At 44.6% G+C, this 19,547-nt stretch overlaps 1 protein-coding gene across 4 annotated transcripts in view; it reads right to left on the reverse strand.

The window, feature by feature from the left end:
- FRMD1 (FERM domain containing 1) overlaps positions 1–19,328 on the reverse strand; it is a 40,333-nt gene extending 21,005 nt beyond the window's left edge. Inside the window, exons 1-3 of one of the 4 annotated variants that reach the window (XM_083857272.1) lie at positions 9,302–9,568; positions 8,901–9,064; positions 4,043–4,133 (exon numbers count right to left, since the gene is read on the reverse strand). In XM_083857272.1, the coding sequence (XP_083713398.1) occupies positions 4,043–4,133; positions 8,901–9,064; positions 9,302–9,404 (358 nt within the window). In that variant the 5' untranslated portion in view covers positions 9,405–9,568. Of the gene's footprint in view, positions 1–4,042; positions 4,134–8,900; positions 9,065–9,301; positions 9,569–19,253 lie in introns of those variants that run through there. The other 3 variants (XM_083857271.1, XM_083857274.1, XM_083857273.1) reach the window with 3 other exon arrangements.
- Between the last annotated feature and the right edge of the window lie 219 nt (positions 19,329–19,547).

Consider the following 19,547-nt stretch of genomic DNA (forward strand, 5'->3'; position numbering starts at 1 on the left):
GTTTGTTTATTGAAGAAGAGTTGGCTACACACTCCTTTTGCATGTGGATTTCCCCAAGCTTCCAAGCGTTAGTGATTTGGGAAAATCACTACCCACATGGCACCTGCCCCCACACCTCTGCATAACTTCTCCATGATGTTACCTTTCAAGCCAATAGAAAGAAATGTTGTCCACTTTCCTGTGTGTGGTGGATTAGTTCACTAAAGGGTCTAAAAGAACTTGGTTCAGGATGACCTTGTGTTTAGCTGCAAAGTACACGTATCCCAAGTGAAGGGAAGAATCACAACAGAAGCTGGGAGTACAGCAAGGGAGGTCCTGGCTGAGGTCACTTTACCTGGGATGGACATAAGGCATGAGGAGGGCACCGTGAAAGGAGACAAAAGCCTGAGATCACGTTGTGTTAGCAACTGTTGAGGTCTGAACACTGAGCTAAAGGCTCAGTCATTCCTAGTAATGGAGAGGTACTTCAAGAATTTCATGTTGGCATCTTACATTTAGCAACAAGGCATGCCCAGGCAAAGATCTTCAGACTTCAGCAGTGTCACGGGGGACTCTTCTGCACAAGAAGAGCTACAGAACCATTTCCAGCACTGCTCATCCAGGGACAAACAAACTCTTTGCAATTCTCAGGCAGGAGAGCACTTGGCTGGATGTTGTACTGATACTGAAGGAGAAACAACTGACAGGTACAGGCAAAAAATCACCTTCCGAAGAAGAGACCATGTAAGTCCCTTCAAGGAGTGCTTTATACTCTCTGGACATCTGAACCCCTGCAATTCCCTCTAGGTGGTACATTTCTGCATGTGTTTTTCTTACATTGCATTGAACTCGTCTGAGGTACCAAAGTCACTGTAATAGAGTTGCACCTTAAGTTAGAATACAGGTAAAATTCATAAAGGAGATTCAACTATGCAAGCAGATTTAAGAGAGGACAGGCAAGAAGCATGGATTAGTGAGGAAGGGCTGGTGTGTAGAAATCATCATAAGGTATTTCAGAGAACTTTTGTTATTTGTCTCCTAAGAGACCCTTTGCTATTAGAGATACTCATGTAACATAAAGATAACCTGGAAGCATATTCTGTCTGTGAACTCAGTACTGGAGAATATACAGATGCAGAAGAGTTAACTGGAGGCAGAGTGCTTTTGGCAGAGTTAATCACTGAGCTCCTTGGTAAGCATGTGCTGGGAAGCCTGGGCCTGGCAAGGTGAACCGCCATAGCTTTAAAAACAAAGTATCATCCTTCAGGCAGGGCAGCTGAAGCAAAGGGATTTGGTGTCCTAAGAAAGCCAGCCTGACAAATTCATAAGAAGACACAGAGACCCTGGCAGGGCATAGGAGCTGCAGTCTCGCTCCTTTCCAACTGAAGGCTTCCATCTGCTTAGGTCAAGCAAGGTTTGCTCCTAGAAAGCCATCGCCTAAAACTCAGGATCGAAGGGATCTGGGTTATAACAACAAAGGAGGCCTGGCTGTTCTTTGTCTGCTGACAATCAGTTTTGGTTTAGAAGACTGAATGTGTTGCTGCACACACTTTCTGATAACAAGAGGGAAACCTCCCAAAGGGTACCAGATAAGGCTGACCCTGCAGGAGGATTTGCCATATAAGATCCAGCTGCTGAAGCCTATGGAACCAGATTGAACCTGGAAGGGTCACAGGATCTTTCACTAAGCAAACTTAAAAAAAAAAAAAAAAAAAAAAAAAAAAAAAAAAAAAAAAAAAAAAAAAGCCATAGCCTGCCTGATGATCCATGACAAAACTAGAAGAGCAACATGTCCCAGGGTTTGTAGGACCTCCCATTAATACACATTCCTGAATTTGAGTTTCAAAGTGATCAACTTCTTATAGACACAATTTTTTTTCTCCTCAGATATATTTGGTTGAAGTGGTTTTCTTCTTGAGAATAAAAAAACAGTTCAAGAGCAGAAGAGATGAAAAATTCTACCCTGACACTGTTACTGTTACCCTCAATCCTGAAGCCTGCCCTCAGCATCTGCAACAGCCAGAAGAGAAGGCAACATGTTTAGGTATCAAATGCTGGGAAACTCGCTCCAAGACCTACAACTTAGATTTTTCAGCATTCATGATTTGCAGCTTGCATGGTGCTTTATGGTGCCATTCCCCTTTTTGCCACACTCAGGAGTTAAGCTTCTGTTTATGATTAAGGACTCCAACCTCTCCCCCTCACACACATACCTACTATGAGACCAACTGAGCATTAGTGTATCTGCACAGCGTCTGCAGGTCAAATGGGCTCCTAATCCAGATAATCCATGCAGTGTGATTGGCTACAGTTCTGTGGAAATCCTTTAATTTGCATTCTCTTGCTACTGCTGACAGTCAGGGTTTTGTTGACAAATTAGCAGCAAAGTAATGGATGCAGGTGGATTAGAATACCTTGTTTTGCATGTGGCAGTATCAGACCACCAAAAATAAATACACATTAAGAAACCAGGAAATATATCATTATTAAAACAGAATACTAGAGTATTAGAATATTTTAATGAAGTGAGAAAACTGTTTCTCCTTAAAGCTGTGGACAATATACTCTGAAGTCTAGTCAGAACAGCTTTATTATGCTGTTTGGGATGCAGTGGTTAGAAGGCATTTCCAACAGGTTGAAAGGCATCTGCCACAACAGGGTATTTTGGGACCAGAACCCCTGTGCTTGACAAGCTGAAGAAAACCGTTCACAAAAAAAAGTGTGAGGAAAGGGAAAAAGCAGGGTATGAAAAATATGAAACAAAAAAACATGTTAAGGGAGACAAAAAGTGAAAGAAACATGGGAAGAACAGGAGAAGAATTCAAAGAGAATAGGAATGAAATTGCCCTGTCTTACAGGAGGGGACAAGGGTTCCAATTTCAGACAAGATGTCCTGCAAGTGGAATAGGCAAAATCTGGTGTTTAAAAATGTTGCAAAGGGGAGGACTCAGAAACACAGATGATTTGTGAAAAAAGTTAAGAGCATTCAGGTCTCCTCACATTAAAAAAAAAAAAAAAACAACAAAAAAAAACTGCACTAGTTTAAAGCACAGGTATATTAGGTTTAAGGAATCTCTTGGAGACTCTACAAACCTTATGGAGATAAAAAGCTTATGTTCCTCTCAGTTTGAATGCTGCACTCAAAAAAAGAAGTTCTTACAGAATGAGATCATAAAGGAAATGAGACAAAGTTAGAAAAAAAACTTATTTTATCCTACATATTTATAAAGAGGCAAAAGAAACCTTAGTTAGAAGGACTTATAGAAGACTACTGTAATTGCAATGAAATATCTAGAATTGCAGTAGTAAACAACACACTTGAGAAAAGCTTTTGGAGGAGAGACAAGTATTTCAGCGGTTTTGAAAATGTGGGGAGGCAAGATAAACAAGACAACAGATCCATTTCTAATTACTAAGAGTTGGGGTGTGGGAAGGAATGCCAGTGCTTACACCATACCAGAAATGTGATCTCTCATATCAATTTGCTTCTTTAAGGCATCACATTAACACCATTTCCTGGCCAATACTAAGCCATAGGACCAAGCAAACTGGACTTTAATTCAGGGACTAAGAAGTTTTGTATCTTCCGTGTGATATTTCAAAACCCAATGTGTCCTACACATGCATTTAGTTCCTTAAAATCGTTTGAGTTCCTCCCCAGTGCCACATTCCTTGTGTGTGACTTCAGAAGATAAGTAACACTTTCAGCCCCAAACACTTTTAAAATCCACCTCCTGTTCAATACCTATAGTTTTGAATATAGTAATAAATATGTTGACTAGCAACTCCCACTACAGGAGAGAAAGCAAGCCCCACAAAGAGGTGGAATCTAAGAACAAAGGTGGTGAACAAAAGCCCCCCCTTTACTCAATTTGTCTGCCCACATACCAAAGATCAAAAGAGCTCTGGGAAGGCTCTGCATAATCTACATACTTTGTGACCTTATTACAATCAGATTCCCCCCGCAGGCACAGCCCCTGTGTATATATACACACACTGTAAATATACAAGCGGGTCTGTGGATGTTTGCCAAGTCACTTGCTCATGCATTGAGTTTGCTTACTTTTAACAATGCTGAGGCCAAAGAAGTGAGGCTCTTTAATCTTCACTAAATCACAAACTTGCTGAAAGAGCTCCTGTCCAGTGGCTTTGACCTGAAAGACACAACCAATCAAACATTACAGATGGCTCACACACCTGGATGGAGCAGCTCTTGCAGGCCAATACATTTTTGGGCACCGAAATACCCCAACACAACCACACCAGAGAACATGCTTTGATTTCAGTATTATTGCTATTATCATAGAATAACATCATTAATATTTACAGAAATAAAAATACTGTTCTCTTGCCTTTTTTTTTTTTTTTTTTTTTTTTTTTTTTTTTTGAGAAAATAAGAAAACAAGACCAAAAGTTTTCATTCAGGAGAACCAGGAACAAAAGTACCCAAACAAACATCAGACTCTGAGTAGCTCATAGATTAGAGATGTGATTGTTCTGTACCCCATAGAGAAGAGCCTGTTCTGTCTCCTGCTGACTTCTAGTCACACAGCCATTAACATCTTCATCTTTGGCAGCTGTAACCAAAAGCCTGTAAGCTCTTGCCTGTTTCCCTGCACACCGAGACATTCCCATACCCCTGCCTCCTGTAATACACAGACTCCCCCCAGAAGGTGCATGGTTCTGGTTAACTGCATGTGCAGACTTGGATGTGCACTATGATTGGAAGATTCCCCCACTAAAGTCCCCCCATCTACAGCCTCATTTCCCCCTGTCCCACTGCACCATCCCAGGAGTACTGACAGACAAACCACAGGCACACATGGAATCCCCCCAGCCCACAGAGGTATGGAGGAAGGAGTTCAAATAAAGAGCAGATGGGGAGAACAGAATAGCACTGACACAGACAACCTCAGCTCCACAGACAACCATGGTACAGCCAGCTGCAGCTGCAAAATGGACCAGGAGCTTGAAACTTCATTACCACACTGCTGGATGATGCAGATTTAGCAGTGCCAGCAGCAGCTGTCTGCAGGGGTGTAGTGCAGTGCTACCCACTGAGCAACAAAGATGACAGGGCAGAAGTTGACTGCTTAACTCTTCCTAGGAACCAATCACCACCTTAATTTTTCAAGCTCCTTTAGTGTAGGTATGCCACACACCCCAGAAACTGGCTCGCACTCGCCTCCCTGCCCCAGGATGTACCATGTCACTAGACATGGACAATGGGAAACAGGAGGTCATTTAAGTACTCATTTTCTTTCACTTGACAAGACATCAGTATCCAGACACTCACTACTGAGTTATCAGAAGCTTTGAAGCCTGCACTACACCAATGCAAACACATGTAAGCTTTGAGCAGGGAGGAGATAGTCCACAGTTCTGATAAGACCCAAAACCACATCTGGGTTTTATAATATTATAAGTCTCTGTGTGCGACTGCACCCTTTCAGTCTCATACCTAGATGCAATGTTTGGTCAGACACCCAGAACACATTTGGAAGGTAAAGTTGGGCACAGAGCAGCCTTCTTTGCCAAAGAAGCAAGCTCTGAGCATGTTCTCCTATCTGGGAAGGATTTGCTAAAAAATATGTGACCTACCTCTAGCCAGAATGGTTATGGGCATACAAGAGTCACTGGCAGCACAGGACTCTCTGTAAATGTTATGCAATGAGATGAATTTTTAAGAGGCAAGCTTTCATACCTAAGGGAAGAAAATCCTGCTTTAAGTTACTTAATTCTAGGAAACTGAGCACTTCAAGTGACAGTTTTGTAGCATTCAGCTCTAAACACTGATTTAGGCAGATTTCTTGCACAGCAGGTACGTTACTACCACCTTGTCCATTCTCCTCTTGGCACTTCCCTTCTGTATCAAATTCTACTCCCAGCCTTAAAGGCTATGCAATACCAATTACATTTGCAATTGCTGTTCCCTCCTCCTACTTTCCCCTCTGCTCAAAGCAACCAATACTTCCCTTTGCATTTTTCATCTAGGTACTTCTCTTTGGACTTTCCTCCCTATGCATACGGTTCTTGTGCCAAGATTGATCTCAGAAATGACTCATTCCTTCCATTGATACTCAGCTTTGCCTCATGTCAGGCTCAGAGTTTCTTTACACGTGAAATTTAGTCCAAAGTGAAATCGAGGGCGAGTTTACAGAAGGTAACTGCTACTCCAAGGTCATTCTGTGCACAGATATTCACGTGCATTAGTTAGGTATATCTATTTTTCTTGGTACATATGCTTTGAAAAAACGGCTCTCCTGTTCACGGAACAACTGAAAAACTTCAGACCTATGCTTGCCATTCAGCAACACACAGGACTTCACCAGATCTCCTCTGCTCCAAAAATTTCTCCCACTTAGCCTTGCCCTCCTCGGGGCAGATGGTGAGCTGTAGCACCCACTAGTCCCCCTCACTGCTCTGCTTCTCCTCATGTTCAGAGCTGGTCCCAAGAAGGTAGTTTCACTGCTCACCATCCCCCCAGATTCATTGTACATTCAGAAAGGTAGACATCGAAGATAATTAAGAGATACTTGATTGTGGGGGAAGAGAATTTAAAATAGCTCCTGCTCTTCCCTCTTCAACAGCACTATGTGTGAATGGTGTAAGACAAATCCATTTTAAAGAGCAAGCTTCAATCTATATGTGACCACATAAAACAAATATAGGTAAACTCTTATCTGGAAGGGTGGAATTTATATGGGAGGGGGAAGAGAGGACTTACCTGCATAAACACTGTGCTTATCATGGGAAGGATCTATAATTTATTCTGCTGGAAAGATAACCATTCCCACCTACCTCACTGAGCTGCAAGCTTGTTTAGTATTTGCATTCCACACTGAGGAGGTTAAAAGGCTTTGGAAATCTTTAGTAGTGGCATTATTATTCTAATTAATGCACAAAGTATCATCTGTGGTTGTGCTAATTACATTTGAGTTCTACCAACATCACTAGAAAATTTCCTTGATGTTTCTTTAAAAAAGAAAGACCTCTCCAGCTGTGAAATCTTAATTTTTGTTGCTGTTTTGAATGAGTGTTGTGGTAAAGTCAGAAGCCAAATGAAAAGCTGTTTCTGGTGACTTGCCCAACTGTAACAGGTCATGTTTCACTCTCTATGCAATTAGGACACAACTGTGTGTTGAGGTCTCATGTTTTGGCCCAGGCAGCTATTCCCTTTCACACACACAGGCATCTCCAAGTACTCTCCCAGTTTCCCAGACAGGAAAGAAAGGGGTATCAGAAATGACAAGGGTGAATGTCTTTAAAAGGAGTTCAAAGGGGTGCTGCAGAGGATTCCTCTGCAGGACAATGTGGTGATGCACAACGCACTCCAGCTTTTTGGAGGGGCAGCAGACTGGGACAGGACAGGGGAACAGGAGGGGACACAGCACTTTCCCTCTGTCCCTGTCAGCGCTCAATGCGGATTGATTTCTTATGCTTATGAAATATTTTGGAGCTATTAAAAGGACATGGAGATGTAGCATTTAGGAACCTGGTTTAGTGGCAGACTTGGCAGTGTCATGTTTATGGCTGGACTCGATCTTAAGAGTCTTTCTCACCCCAAATTTATTTTACAATAAATAGCAGGTTTTTGCAATTTACCGGAGCATGACCCAGTGGTGGAGGAACAGCTGCATGCTCCATTCAGGCACAGCGAGGAGCAGTGACAGTGTCAGCCCTGCTGGCACACTGCCCTCCTGCACACCACCCTGCACTTTCCCCATGGCCAGCCAGCTCTGCTATCTCCCATCTTTAGCCTCCCTGATAAGAGCTATAAGAAGGTGAGATTTAGGGTCAGCTGCAACAGACCATTGCCCAGGCCTGCACACCTGCTGCCAAGAACTTAATTAAATTATCGTTTTCTGCTTTGCACAAAAGCCAGCAGATTGCAGAAGCCTTCTGGGGCAGTGGATGGGCTGCGTTTGAACCAGTAACCTAGAAGCAGAGCGTCCTAGATTTTTCTCTTAAAGCTTTATTCCATCCAGCCCTTGAGGCTGTTTTAGTTAAGGACGCTACACTTACACACAGTAGGTAGGAAAATTCCGACATGGATTTTGAAGATTAGCACACATAGTTTCAAAAGCCGGCATTTCAATCAAGTACTTAAAATAACAGTTCAACTCAACTGTCTTCTCCCCCTCCTCATCCCAAAGCAGGGGAAAAAACCTACCCAAAACAAAGCCAAATCTCCCCAGCCCACACACGAGTGCACGCACACGCTTACAAGAGAGCACTTATCTTTGAGACTTGCTTGTCCTCTGAACGCCAAGTGCCTCTTGTCAGCTCAGTTTCTCACAAGTTCAAGGAGCAGCCGGCGTTGCACAAAGAGGCACCGTGCTGTGCAGACACTGTGCCACCCTGGGCTGCCAGCTGAGCTGGCCCTGCTGTCACTCATGCACACTTGGAGACATTCGAGGCAGCAATCACAGAAATGAAGCGACTTACCTTGATTTTTTTGTGTGTATGAGTACTCGAGAGAAGGGAAAAAACCCACCCTCAATGGCTGTTTGACTTACACCCTTTGAAGGGATCTGCAGGCTATGAAAACAAGGGATAGCTGGACTCTTTACAAGAGTAAACAGTCATATGTTGGGTACACTTGCTAAGTAATAATGGTATTTCAGGTACAATTTTTAAAAAATTGTTGGATTATTATGAGTAGCAAAACCATTCAGAAATAATAAAACATAAATAACAACAGAAAAAGAGTAGAGGAGACCCCCACCCTACAACACAGCCATGACTTCAACAAACTCTGCAAATGAGTTGAAGCTCCCCAATTAGAAAATGGGGCACCAATTACCCTAAGCTGGCTAATAGCCTTTCGGTCAGCAGACCAGCACCAGGCTTTGGGGAGAACAAAGGGAGCAAACAAAACTGAACCGTGGCCGCGCTGCAGCGACCTCCCGGCCACTCACCCCCACGGCCAGGCTGAGCTGCTCACGGGTGGGCAGGAACACGCAGACACTCCGGATCTCTGACTGCATCCTGCCTGCCAGCAGTGTCCTGCTCATGGTGGGCAGCTCCACAGCGCCGGGGTCTCCTCTCCAGACACGTGTCAGGCTCCCTTCATCCCATGTACCTGTTGAAAAGGCAAGAGCATCAGTGCCGTGCTTCTTGTTGGCGCTGGGAGCAGCTCACAGCATGCATGCGATGAGATGTTTAAAAACAAAAACACTCCCAACTCCCATCCATTTTCCAGGGCCAGTCAATCTTTCCACCAGCATCACAGCACAAACCGGCAGCGTCAGCCTTTTAAACAGCTTGAAAGTCCCAGGAGAGTGCCATAAAGCAATGAGGTCTCCCTGCAATAACAAACCAGACTCAAGGTTTCCAGACTGTGTAAGTGATAAGGCAGGTGGCACTGCCTGAAAACACCCATGACACGGGGGAGCACTCCATCCTTCAGCCAGGCACCTCATTCACTCCCAGAGCAGAGATTTCAATGAGCTGTCAACAGGCACATGTCAGTGCAGAGGACTTCATCTGTGCTCTCCTCCCCCTCACTCCATCCCTACTCCCTGGGAAACCACTGCCTGAAATCCTCTATACCTCAACTCAAAGGAGGAGGTAGAACACAAACTCAAAAAGCTGAGCCACTGTAAAACACCAATTGTGATGTAAGCACTGCCCTCCTCTCGAGGACTGAGCCCAGCCTGCACAAGCATCTTACAGCTGAAGTTCAGATATTAACATAAATAACAGATGGAAGTTTTCTTTGCAGCCAAATGCTGAGTAGCCAACATCACCTTGACTTTACAGCTAGGTTAGACAGTTTCCTCAGCAACTTGTACCATTTTATGCATAGCCCTCTCCTCTCCAATGCTCTCAGCATTCCTCTCAGGAAGTATCCTGTGGCACCTGATGAATCCATCAGGAAAAGGAGAGGCTTCTCAAGGGTGGGTTAGGTATCAATGCCAGCAAGATACCAAGCACAGGGTCCACTCCATCCCCATACAAGATTTGATATAAGTCAACCCCCTGCTGCCCTGAACAAAGAGGCAAAGAGGTTGACTCCCTTCCACCAGCAACACCTGGGCACTCACCAGGCAGCACAGTGACAGAGGTGCTGCAGGCTGGTGCCTGCCCCCAAAGTCCCCACACACCTGGGGACAGGTGCAGACTCCAGCAAAGACAGCCCAATGCACGGGGTCTGGCAGTGCCACCCTCTCCCACCACCCACAGCCCAGCCCACCTTCAGGGGACAGGCTGTGAAGAGAGCCATGGGCTTTTTTTTTCACCCTCCATAACAAATAAAAGAGGAGGGATCACAATCAGCAGGGAAGCAGGCCATGTTATGCTAACACACATACACATACACACACATGTACATGTGCACTACATGTAAGTTTAAAAATTTTTCTGTTTAAAATCATTACATTTTGTGTTTAAAATTATGTTTGTCCTGGTTCAGGAGAAAATTATGGCAGAATCAAATTCTTGTGAGGGAGATGGGAAAAGCAAACAATAATGTAGAGTACAGCAAATAGAACTTGAAATTATCCCTCTCCTTTCAACTCTGTACTCAAGCATCAATTTTTTTTAAATTATTTTTTTAAGCAAATACAAGATAGATCCATGAGTGTCCTTTTGCAAATATAGAAGCTGTTCCATGCACCTCCTTCCCCAAGCCAGCATATACAATGCTCCTTAATAAAGCAATTTTTGATTCAAGTTATGTAGAGCATTCATTATAAGACAGAAGTACACACACACAAAAAACCCCCCCAAAAAAAAACAAACCCAAAAAAAAAAAACAAAACAAACCCAAAAAAAAAAAAAAAAAAAAAAAACAAAAAAAAAAAAAAAAAAAAAAAAAACAAAAAACAAACAAACAAACAAAAAAAACCAGACAAGGGAGTTATTAAAGTATTTTTGCAGAACAAGTATTTAGTTTAACAAGACCTAGGAGTTTTAAAAAGATTGCTCTAAACTAAAAGCAAGTGAGAAAAAGACATTTGACTTTATGGAACATGTGAAAGCTGCTATTAACTGAAATATTAAGAGGAAAATTCTGATTTATCTTCTCTCACTGAAATAATTATACTGACATGCTCTCTTAGGCTCCGGACTACACACTATTAACAACTGTATATAAATTACAGATGTCTACAGAATGACTTGAGGGCAACAGGTCACCACTATTATTGCCAGCTGATGTAATTCATGCCATAAACTCTATCAACAGCATAAAGACCTCAGAGTATGAACTTTTCCACATGAGGAGGTTTATCTTAATTGCCAAACGGCTGCACTGGCTACTACACGTTCCCTCTCACAAGGGGATATCACAGCCAGCAAATACATTCATGGGACTCAAAACAAAACTGAAAATAGGACAAACAAGTGACCATAAAAAACCAAACATGTGCACACAGATTCCTTTGGACAGCTGAAGAAACTGACTCCCACTTCCCCATGGCCTCTATAATAAAAAGTTCCTGGAAAGTTTTTCTCCCACACCTGCTTTTTCCATTTGAATTTTTAAGGGAACAGCTGTGGACTCTTGGAACAGGGAAGTGAGAAAGGCAGAAGAGAAGGTGGTTTTTTTCTTATGATTCAAAACAAATGAGCTTGTGGACCCTCCCATGACAGGTAAGGGGTTAAAGAAAAAATGTCCTTAATCTGAAGGGGGAGGTCAAACACAAGCCCAGCTCAACCTTCTCTTCTTTACAGGTATGTTAGGATGTGATAAAATGTAATTAATCATTAACTTGCTAGCAATGCATGTTTACACCTTTCCTTTTTTTTCAAAAAAAAAAAAAGTTGTGAGTCAGGAGTAACTGCCCAATGAAAACAAGTGACCAGAAGGAATGCTCTTACTTAAACATACACAATTTCAGGCTGCCCATGTGCCATTCTTTTGTTTACCACAGATTCCAACCTCTTAACCTCAATTAAACCATAAAAGCTCCAGCAAATGCAGTGCAGATGAATTAATAAAACCCGAAGTCAACCACCAGCCTGTGGGACACTCTGCAGGTTGTTTGTTTTTGTTGTGTTGCTTTTTTTATCTAACATCACTTGGTTTTAGCTCCTGCAGAAGTGCATTTTGAGATGTAATTGCTTGGTCAAAGGCCCAACAAGTCTATCAATTAAAGCAGTCAAAGGCACTATTTATTTGTATTCTGGTATCAGACAGGAGGCTTATTAGTGGCCAGAGTGGTGGCACAGCTTATTTAGCAGTGTTTATTTTACCTAAACACACATGCAGAGGATCTTTGGAAAACATGCCTGTCATTAACTTCAAGCTTTCTCTCACTAAGCAGCTCAAACATGGCCATAAAAACTCAATTAAATCTTTCCCTCCTCTCTCCACAGACCCTCAAGTTGCCTCTCAGCACAGGGCCAGAACCTCAGCACTTGCTGGGGCAAAGCAGGACTGGATGAGGTTTGCCCCAGCAAGGCAGATAAGAGCAGCAGAGCCCTCCACGGGGGGAAGAGGAGTTAGATGAGAAGAAAGAAGCTGCCTGCTTCAGGTACCAGCAGGATGGCTCACTGAAACACCTCACACCCCACCATATACCAAATGACAGAAGGATGTCCTGCCACCACTGAGTTTGGGGCTATGCCTGCACCAGCCTGTCTGGAAGCAGGTCTCATCCAGACAGCATATGGGTTCTCATAATGAATGCCACTGTATTTTACACACTAGTTCTTAACACCACAGTGAATTGGGTCCTAATTCTCATTTCAGCCTCTAAATACAGCTACAACCACATCACAGGATAAAGGGAACAGATGAACAAGCCATAATTTACCAACTCAGAGAAGCAAAGCAGAACGAAGTTATCTATCAAGAAAAAAACCACAGGTAATTCTGTGCTTCTCTCCCCTGGAAACACAGTCCTTGGGGTTTATTACAGTAAAACATCTGCTTTTGCTAGAGCTGATAGAGAATGAGCACCAAGCATCTTCCTGATGAAACCTTACCACAGTGGCCCTATGGCCTCTCATCAAAAATTGTCCAGAAACATTAAGACTCTTCTTAATATTTTCCAGACATCATCCAGAGATGTCTTAGGCTTCTAAGAACACTAGACTCTTAGGCTGCAGTTTCACAAACAGCTTAAGCAGCTTTAATCAAGGCAGTCCTGCAGCAAGACAGACAGACAACTGCCTGGAAACAAATCTGCCTTTGGCAGCAACCCACACTCAGGCTGCCTCATACTCATGATGAAAAACACAGTTGTAAAACTGAAACCCCCCCCCCCCCTCACCTTCCAGGTATTTTGTCCCCTCAGATGCACACTGTAGGGCACCAGTACTATCTGCAAAAGAGAGTAATAAAGAGCCTGAGCAAGTAAAAGATGGCACGTATAAGCCTTTCTCAGCAATTTTAAAAACTCCACCCACCTCCTTTGACTAACCCCTGCAATGATGAAAATTTCTCTGAGAAGATGGATCAACCAGGAAGGAGCAGAAACAAAGTTGCTTGTCAGGGCAGAAAACAAGATTGAAGCTAAATAGCTTTATGTCATGGCTATAAAATTTTGTGAAAAGTGCCACCTGTGACCAGCAATCAGGACAACTAGGTCACATCCTGCAGCAAATGCCCAGAAGCACACTGACTTTTCAAATGTGTCTACCTCAGCATCATTCCATGACTAGCACAACACATCCAAGGGCAAAGATGCCATGGGGAGGAGGTAGGGTAGTAAATCTGGTCCACACACTGCTTTTGGGGTAAAATACACACCTGTCTTCAAACACTGCGCACTACTTTGTAGGAAACCCCTACTGAAAGCCATTGAAGAAGGAATACCAAGACACCTCCCAGTCACCTGGGTGCTCTGCAGAGCTGGATTCCAGAATTGGTGCAGCCTGGCTGTGGACAGGTGCAACACTGACAGCAGAGACAACTGGCTTCAGCACACGGAAGTGCGAGATGCAACTACAACAGGCTTTCTGCACCTGGTCAGGTGTGACCACAGTCCTTTCACAGGGCAGGGATGTGGGCCTGGCCCCCACCTTTCCTTTAGGATATTTCAAGAGGTGCAATGTGAGATGCCTTCAAAAACTCCAGGGCTGTGAACCCAAGCAGATGTGACACATGGGGAAATCACTGAGCATTGGTCTTAGATACAAGCCAACATCCTTTTTTTCCTTTCTTCCTGTACCAGCAGCACTCCTTGGTGACACTGAGCTTTAACAATAGCAAGGAAAACGCTTTCTCACTAGTCTTCATTGCAGGATTAGATGCAGCTCTTAGGCATGACTGCTCAGGCTCCCCACCTTTGTGCTATAAAGTCTTCCTGCCCCACATCAAGCAGCACAAGTGAATCCTTGAACAGGAAACATGCTCTAGAGCTTGTAACTCTCCTGCTCTGCATCCTTGCACAATGTGCTTAGGAAGAAGGAATCTCTCAAAATTCTGTGGACACCCATTCCAAACCTGGGACCATGCTGCTACAAGACTCTGTAGGCTGCCCTAGTCCTTAAGCTCAAAGATAGGGACAACTCTCCTAACCCAGGGATGATGGCGTTCTCTTTCAGCCAAATAAAAGTGACTCATGCTTGTGGGTGCACTAACTAGTCCTCAAGGAGAGGAAAAAACACTTAACAAAGGACAGAGCACCAAAGGAGGTGGAAGTGCAAGGGCAGGGTAGCAATGGCAGGACCATGCAGGGTGGCTGCCACGCTTCCATCCCCTTCTCCCATGGGATGAAAAAAGCTCCTAAGCAGTTTGCTCCCTTTGAGGACAGCACATTAATCATTTTATGAATTTAATATTTAGCTGAAACAAAACTGAGTTCAGGAGCTCTTTGAAAGAAATAGACAATGAGTATTAAAGGCTTCAGGCAAAAAGTGACGAATTAGGATCTCACAGGGATTATGTTTTTCCATCACTTTTAAGTGATGGAAAGTGGCTTTGAATTTTTGTGCACAAAACCAGGCAGCCTTTTAAAATACATTATCAGTACTACATGCAAAACTTAGCAATGTATACATTTTAAAGAACACCCAAACAGTAAAGTCTGCAACTAGAGCATGCAATTCCTTTCCAACACTTTTTTTTTTTTAACCTGGGAAGACAAACAATCTTCTTGTGGCAAGATCAGTGGATCAACTGATCCTTCCTTTTCACTGACTAGTAAAAGCAGTAGCATGTACCCTATTCCATCGGACTACTGACACACAGTTTCTCATTGCAACAGATTTCATTGCTGCATAATCTACTAATGGATTTGTTTATTGAATACCAATCACCTGTAAGTCTTCCTAATACTTCATAAATCAGGCATATTAATTAAAGTTTAAGAATAAGTGGCCATTCAAGGTATCAATTGGCCTAGGCAACTGCAGAAGCACAAGAAAGAACCAGCAAAATATGTCATTGGGCATGAGCCAGCCTCAGTATCCATTACACCTCACACAGAGCAGCTGCAAAAGGAAGCCAGGTCAGAAATGCCAAGCTCCGTTTGCTCAGCTGGATCCCCAATACAGACCACATGAGATCTTGCAAAAGTTAAGAGAAGTAAATTGCTGGAATAGCCATTCAGTAACAGCGACCTTGTCACCTCTCAAACACACCACAGTCTCTTCCAAGACGGACCCTTAGGGAAATCTCATTTATGGGCATACATATGCACAGCCAGGAGTGCAGTAAAGACAAGGCAGGTCAGAACCTCGGTGTAAGAACAGAGATACTTCAATTTAGCACTCCAGTGCTTGGCAATTCTGCCTTGTAAATCGCAGATCTTTAGTGAAGACCATTCATCTTTTCTATCTATGGGAAAAGGGAGAGGCAAAGTACAGGCAGAAAGTTCTTTACAATATGGGAAAGCCAGGCTTCCTTCACAGGCACTGCAACTGTCAGGAAACTTAGGGAGAGCCAGAGAGCAGCAGCAAGACCTGGCCTCTCTATTGGCAACTCAGAAGAGAAGCACCTTCCTATACTGTACAAACTGCAAATGCACGACACCTCCTGACCCAAAAGCCTATCAGTTAATTCTCCAACTGGAAACATATTCCATTTTCAGTCTACCAAGGCTATAAACAGGATTTCTCCCAAGGGGATCCATTATACTCTTGCCTCAAGCACAACAGATGAGAGATACTCTTCGACAAGCCTGTCTTTGCACAAGCTATTTTACAGGGATAGTATTTTTTCACTTCAGCTAGGCTGGACTGATTTGGAATGTATCCCTAAGACTCCAGAAGTCTGTTGCAGAACGGTGCAAAAATGTCTTCATTTCTATTCTCACCAAGCTCTTTTAACAGTTACAGAAGCAGCAGACTACAAAGTCTTTATGAAATAAATAAATAAATAGCAAAGAGTAATTATAATTTCACAAGCAATACCTTGAGTTGCAGGACAAATAAGCAGAGACATGCTTTTTTTAAACAATGTAACAAATTCTTCTGAGTAGGAATAGCTTTGCTACCTGTAATAACCATGTAAAAAAAATAAATTGGCTTGCTTCCCCTAAGGAAGGGGAAAGTCCACTGCTGATCTCATTGCATTTGAATCACTATCTAAATATTCAGACCAACCAGGCAGCTTCTGCATCAGTTTGCTTCCAACTTTCCCCCCTCAAGTGCACAGCTAGTCTTGAAAATATTCAGAGTAGAGAGGAATGAATACCGATTTATGTGAAGTGGACAAAAAGAATAGATAAAACTCCACCTGGAACACAGCTTGCCTTTGTTACAAGTGAGAAAATGCCAATCTGCCAATACCTTGATAAAATTAACACAAACAGCAGGGTCTTTATGATTAGATGCAGTTTCAGACATTGCACACAGCATGGCCAGACATCAACTTCAGCAGAGCAATGGGAAAGGCACAGATGAAAAAAGAAACAGAGAAAAAAAAAAAAAAAAGAAAAAAAAAATCCCAGTCTTACAGAATGCTGAATTTTTGAGGCAATGCTGAATTGTGCAAAAAGAGGAAACAGAGGGGGAAAAAGAAAAGGCAAACAAGAAATGGTTAAACAAGAAGCACATTATCATCTCCTGCGATTCTCTAGGGAGCAGCTCCTCCTTGTCAGAGGATGTTGTTTGGGCCAAGCCCACCGTTTGCCTGTGCACGGTTACTAACCACACACCACGAATTAAGGTACCACTGCTCAACACCACCAAGATAATGAAGCAGCAGCGCAGTAACAGGGGACTTCCTGCAAGAAAAGAAGTGTAACCCTGGGGCACAGTAAGCATGCAAGTCATTTACATTGTCTCACTTTGGAGGAACAGTAGGGCAACGACTTCACTACAAAAGCCAACTGACAGAGAGCTAATCAATGGATTCATATGCTTTTTACCTGCAGTGTTGGGAAAAGTGCTGTAACTTTAAAGTACTATTAAAGTACTATTAGCTTTAATTTTTTAAAAAATCAAACTAAAATATATTTTTAAAAAAACCAACAAAAACAACAAAAAAAAACCAACAAACAAACAAACCCAACAAAACCTCCCCCAAACAACCAAACAAAAAGTCACCCATAAAACCCCTAAATTATATGGCCCTCACCTGGGTCTAAAAATTTCTACGAAAAAAAAAGACTTAGATGAGAAAACCACATGTAAATGCAAATGGTTTTTGTGTCATTAGTGTTTACCCCATTTTATCAAGTTCGTATAAAAAAATCTAGCTAACAGCAACAAAGATTCTAAGGGGGAAAAAAAAACCCTGTCCAAACAGCACAGACAGTATTTTTTGGTAGACCACTGCAAAGAATCACTACAACTCATGTTCTTTAACAGCATTATGTAGACTTATTTTTGTCTTACTCTTTTTTTGCTTTCTCTCCTCTTTTATTCCTTAAGGTGATCTCTACAAGAAACACAAACCCCACCCCCTCTTAGATTCCATTTTTTTTTTTCTGATTTAGCACTTCTTATCTGAGGCCAAAACACAGGTTAATACACAGACTCCCACCACCACCAGTGCTGAAACCAGAACACTTTGATTAAGAGTGTTTAATTGTACAATTACACGGGAAGAATAAAGAACAGCGAGGCCAAGGCATTCTGTTGTCATTCTAAATTTTCCAGGAACAAAATGAAAAATTAAAAAAAGCTAAAGAAATTAATGGGTCACCAATGTTCAAACAGTTGTGGTTTGTTGGTTTGTGGTTTATTGTCAGGGCCCAGGCATCACAGGGGTGCTCTGAAGAAGGGACAAGGTTCAGACAGTGTGGTGGAAAAACACAGATGTGCATTTTAAATGCCACAGGGGAGTTAACCTGAGAGCCTGTCACTGCTGAGCAGCAACAGAAACATCTCTCAGTGCAGACGATGACGACTTCTCAGCACAGGAAACCCAAAGCCTTTCCCTGTAAATCGTTACCAAAAAACACAATTCCAAGAGGTGGAGAAACAAGGAGTTATGGCGACTTTTGCCTTTCTATGGCGACTTTTGCCTTTCTGAGGGCCACCCCTTTTCCCGCGCTCACACACCTGCTGGGCCACTCTCCTCCTGCCCTGGCCCGCCCCGTCCGGGCGCATCAAAGTCGCTTTCGGCTGTCACAGCACCCGGACCAGCCCCAAGAGATGTCCCCGAGGCTGCCCCACGGCAGGAGGCGGCCCAGGTGATACACCTCGGGGCCGTGTCCCTGGGCACCTGTCCCTCGGCAGGTGGCAGCCGATGGAGCGCAGCTGGGACGCGTCCCACACTCGTGCCGCCGTCCAGCCCCACGGGAGCTCCTGGGACACAGCCAGAAACCTCGGGTGTCCCCGGCCGCGCTGCTGATCCCGCCCCAGCATCGCCCCATCAGCGGCACCGGCGGGACCCCCGGCCCGGTGCTCTGTGCACGACACCGAGGGGCGGATAAGTGACCACCACTCCAGGCTCCTCCAGAGCCCCCCCCTCCCTCCTGTCCCCACCTTGTCCCCGCCCGGGAGCAGCGGCCACCAGCACTCAGGGACACCCACCCATCGGGGCGGCTGCGATGGGAAAACCCCCGATAACGTGACACCGCCGGGAGCGCTCCGGCCGAGCTCGCACCGCCCATCCGGACACAAAGTTGTAAATACACTTTCGCAGCCGCTGCCGCGCGGCGGGACCGGCCGCCGGAGCTCGGAGCTTCTGCAGCGCAGCCCCGGCCACCCATTCCCTGGCCCTCACCATTCCCCGGCCACCACCATTCCCTGGCCCCGGTCCCGGGCACAGCCGGCGCCCCGCGGCCCCCGCTCCCACCCGCGCCCCGCCTTTGTCCCCCGGCAGCTCACCGGGACCGCGCCCGCCTGCCCCCCGCTGCCCCCGGGGAAACGCGGGGGCCCTGGGACACCCCCTGGCCCCGTTCGGACAGCGGAGCCCGCGGACTCACCGCGGGACAGCCCCCGGCGCGGAGCTCGGCCGGTGCAGCATCCAGCGCAGGGAAGAGCGGCGGGCGCACGGCCGGACCCGGAGAGCGGCGGGCGGGGCCGGGCGGGGCGGGCACGGGGAGGGGAAGGGAAGGGAAGGGAAGCTGCGGGGGCGGGACGGGACAGGACGGGCGGTGTGTGCGGGGAAAGCTGCCCAGGCGATTTTGGTTTTGGTGGATGCTCAGCCCGCCGGACCGGCAGCAATGAAGTTTGCAATTCAGAGTGACCACAGCAAGGCACTGGAGCTCGGTGCCGGT

This window comes from Zosterops lateralis, assembly GCF_965231275.1.
Source record: "Zosterops lateralis genome assembly, chromosome: 3".
In the NCBI taxonomy this organism is placed as follows: Eukaryota; Metazoa; Chordata; class Aves; order Passeriformes; family Zosteropidae; genus Zosterops; species Zosterops lateralis.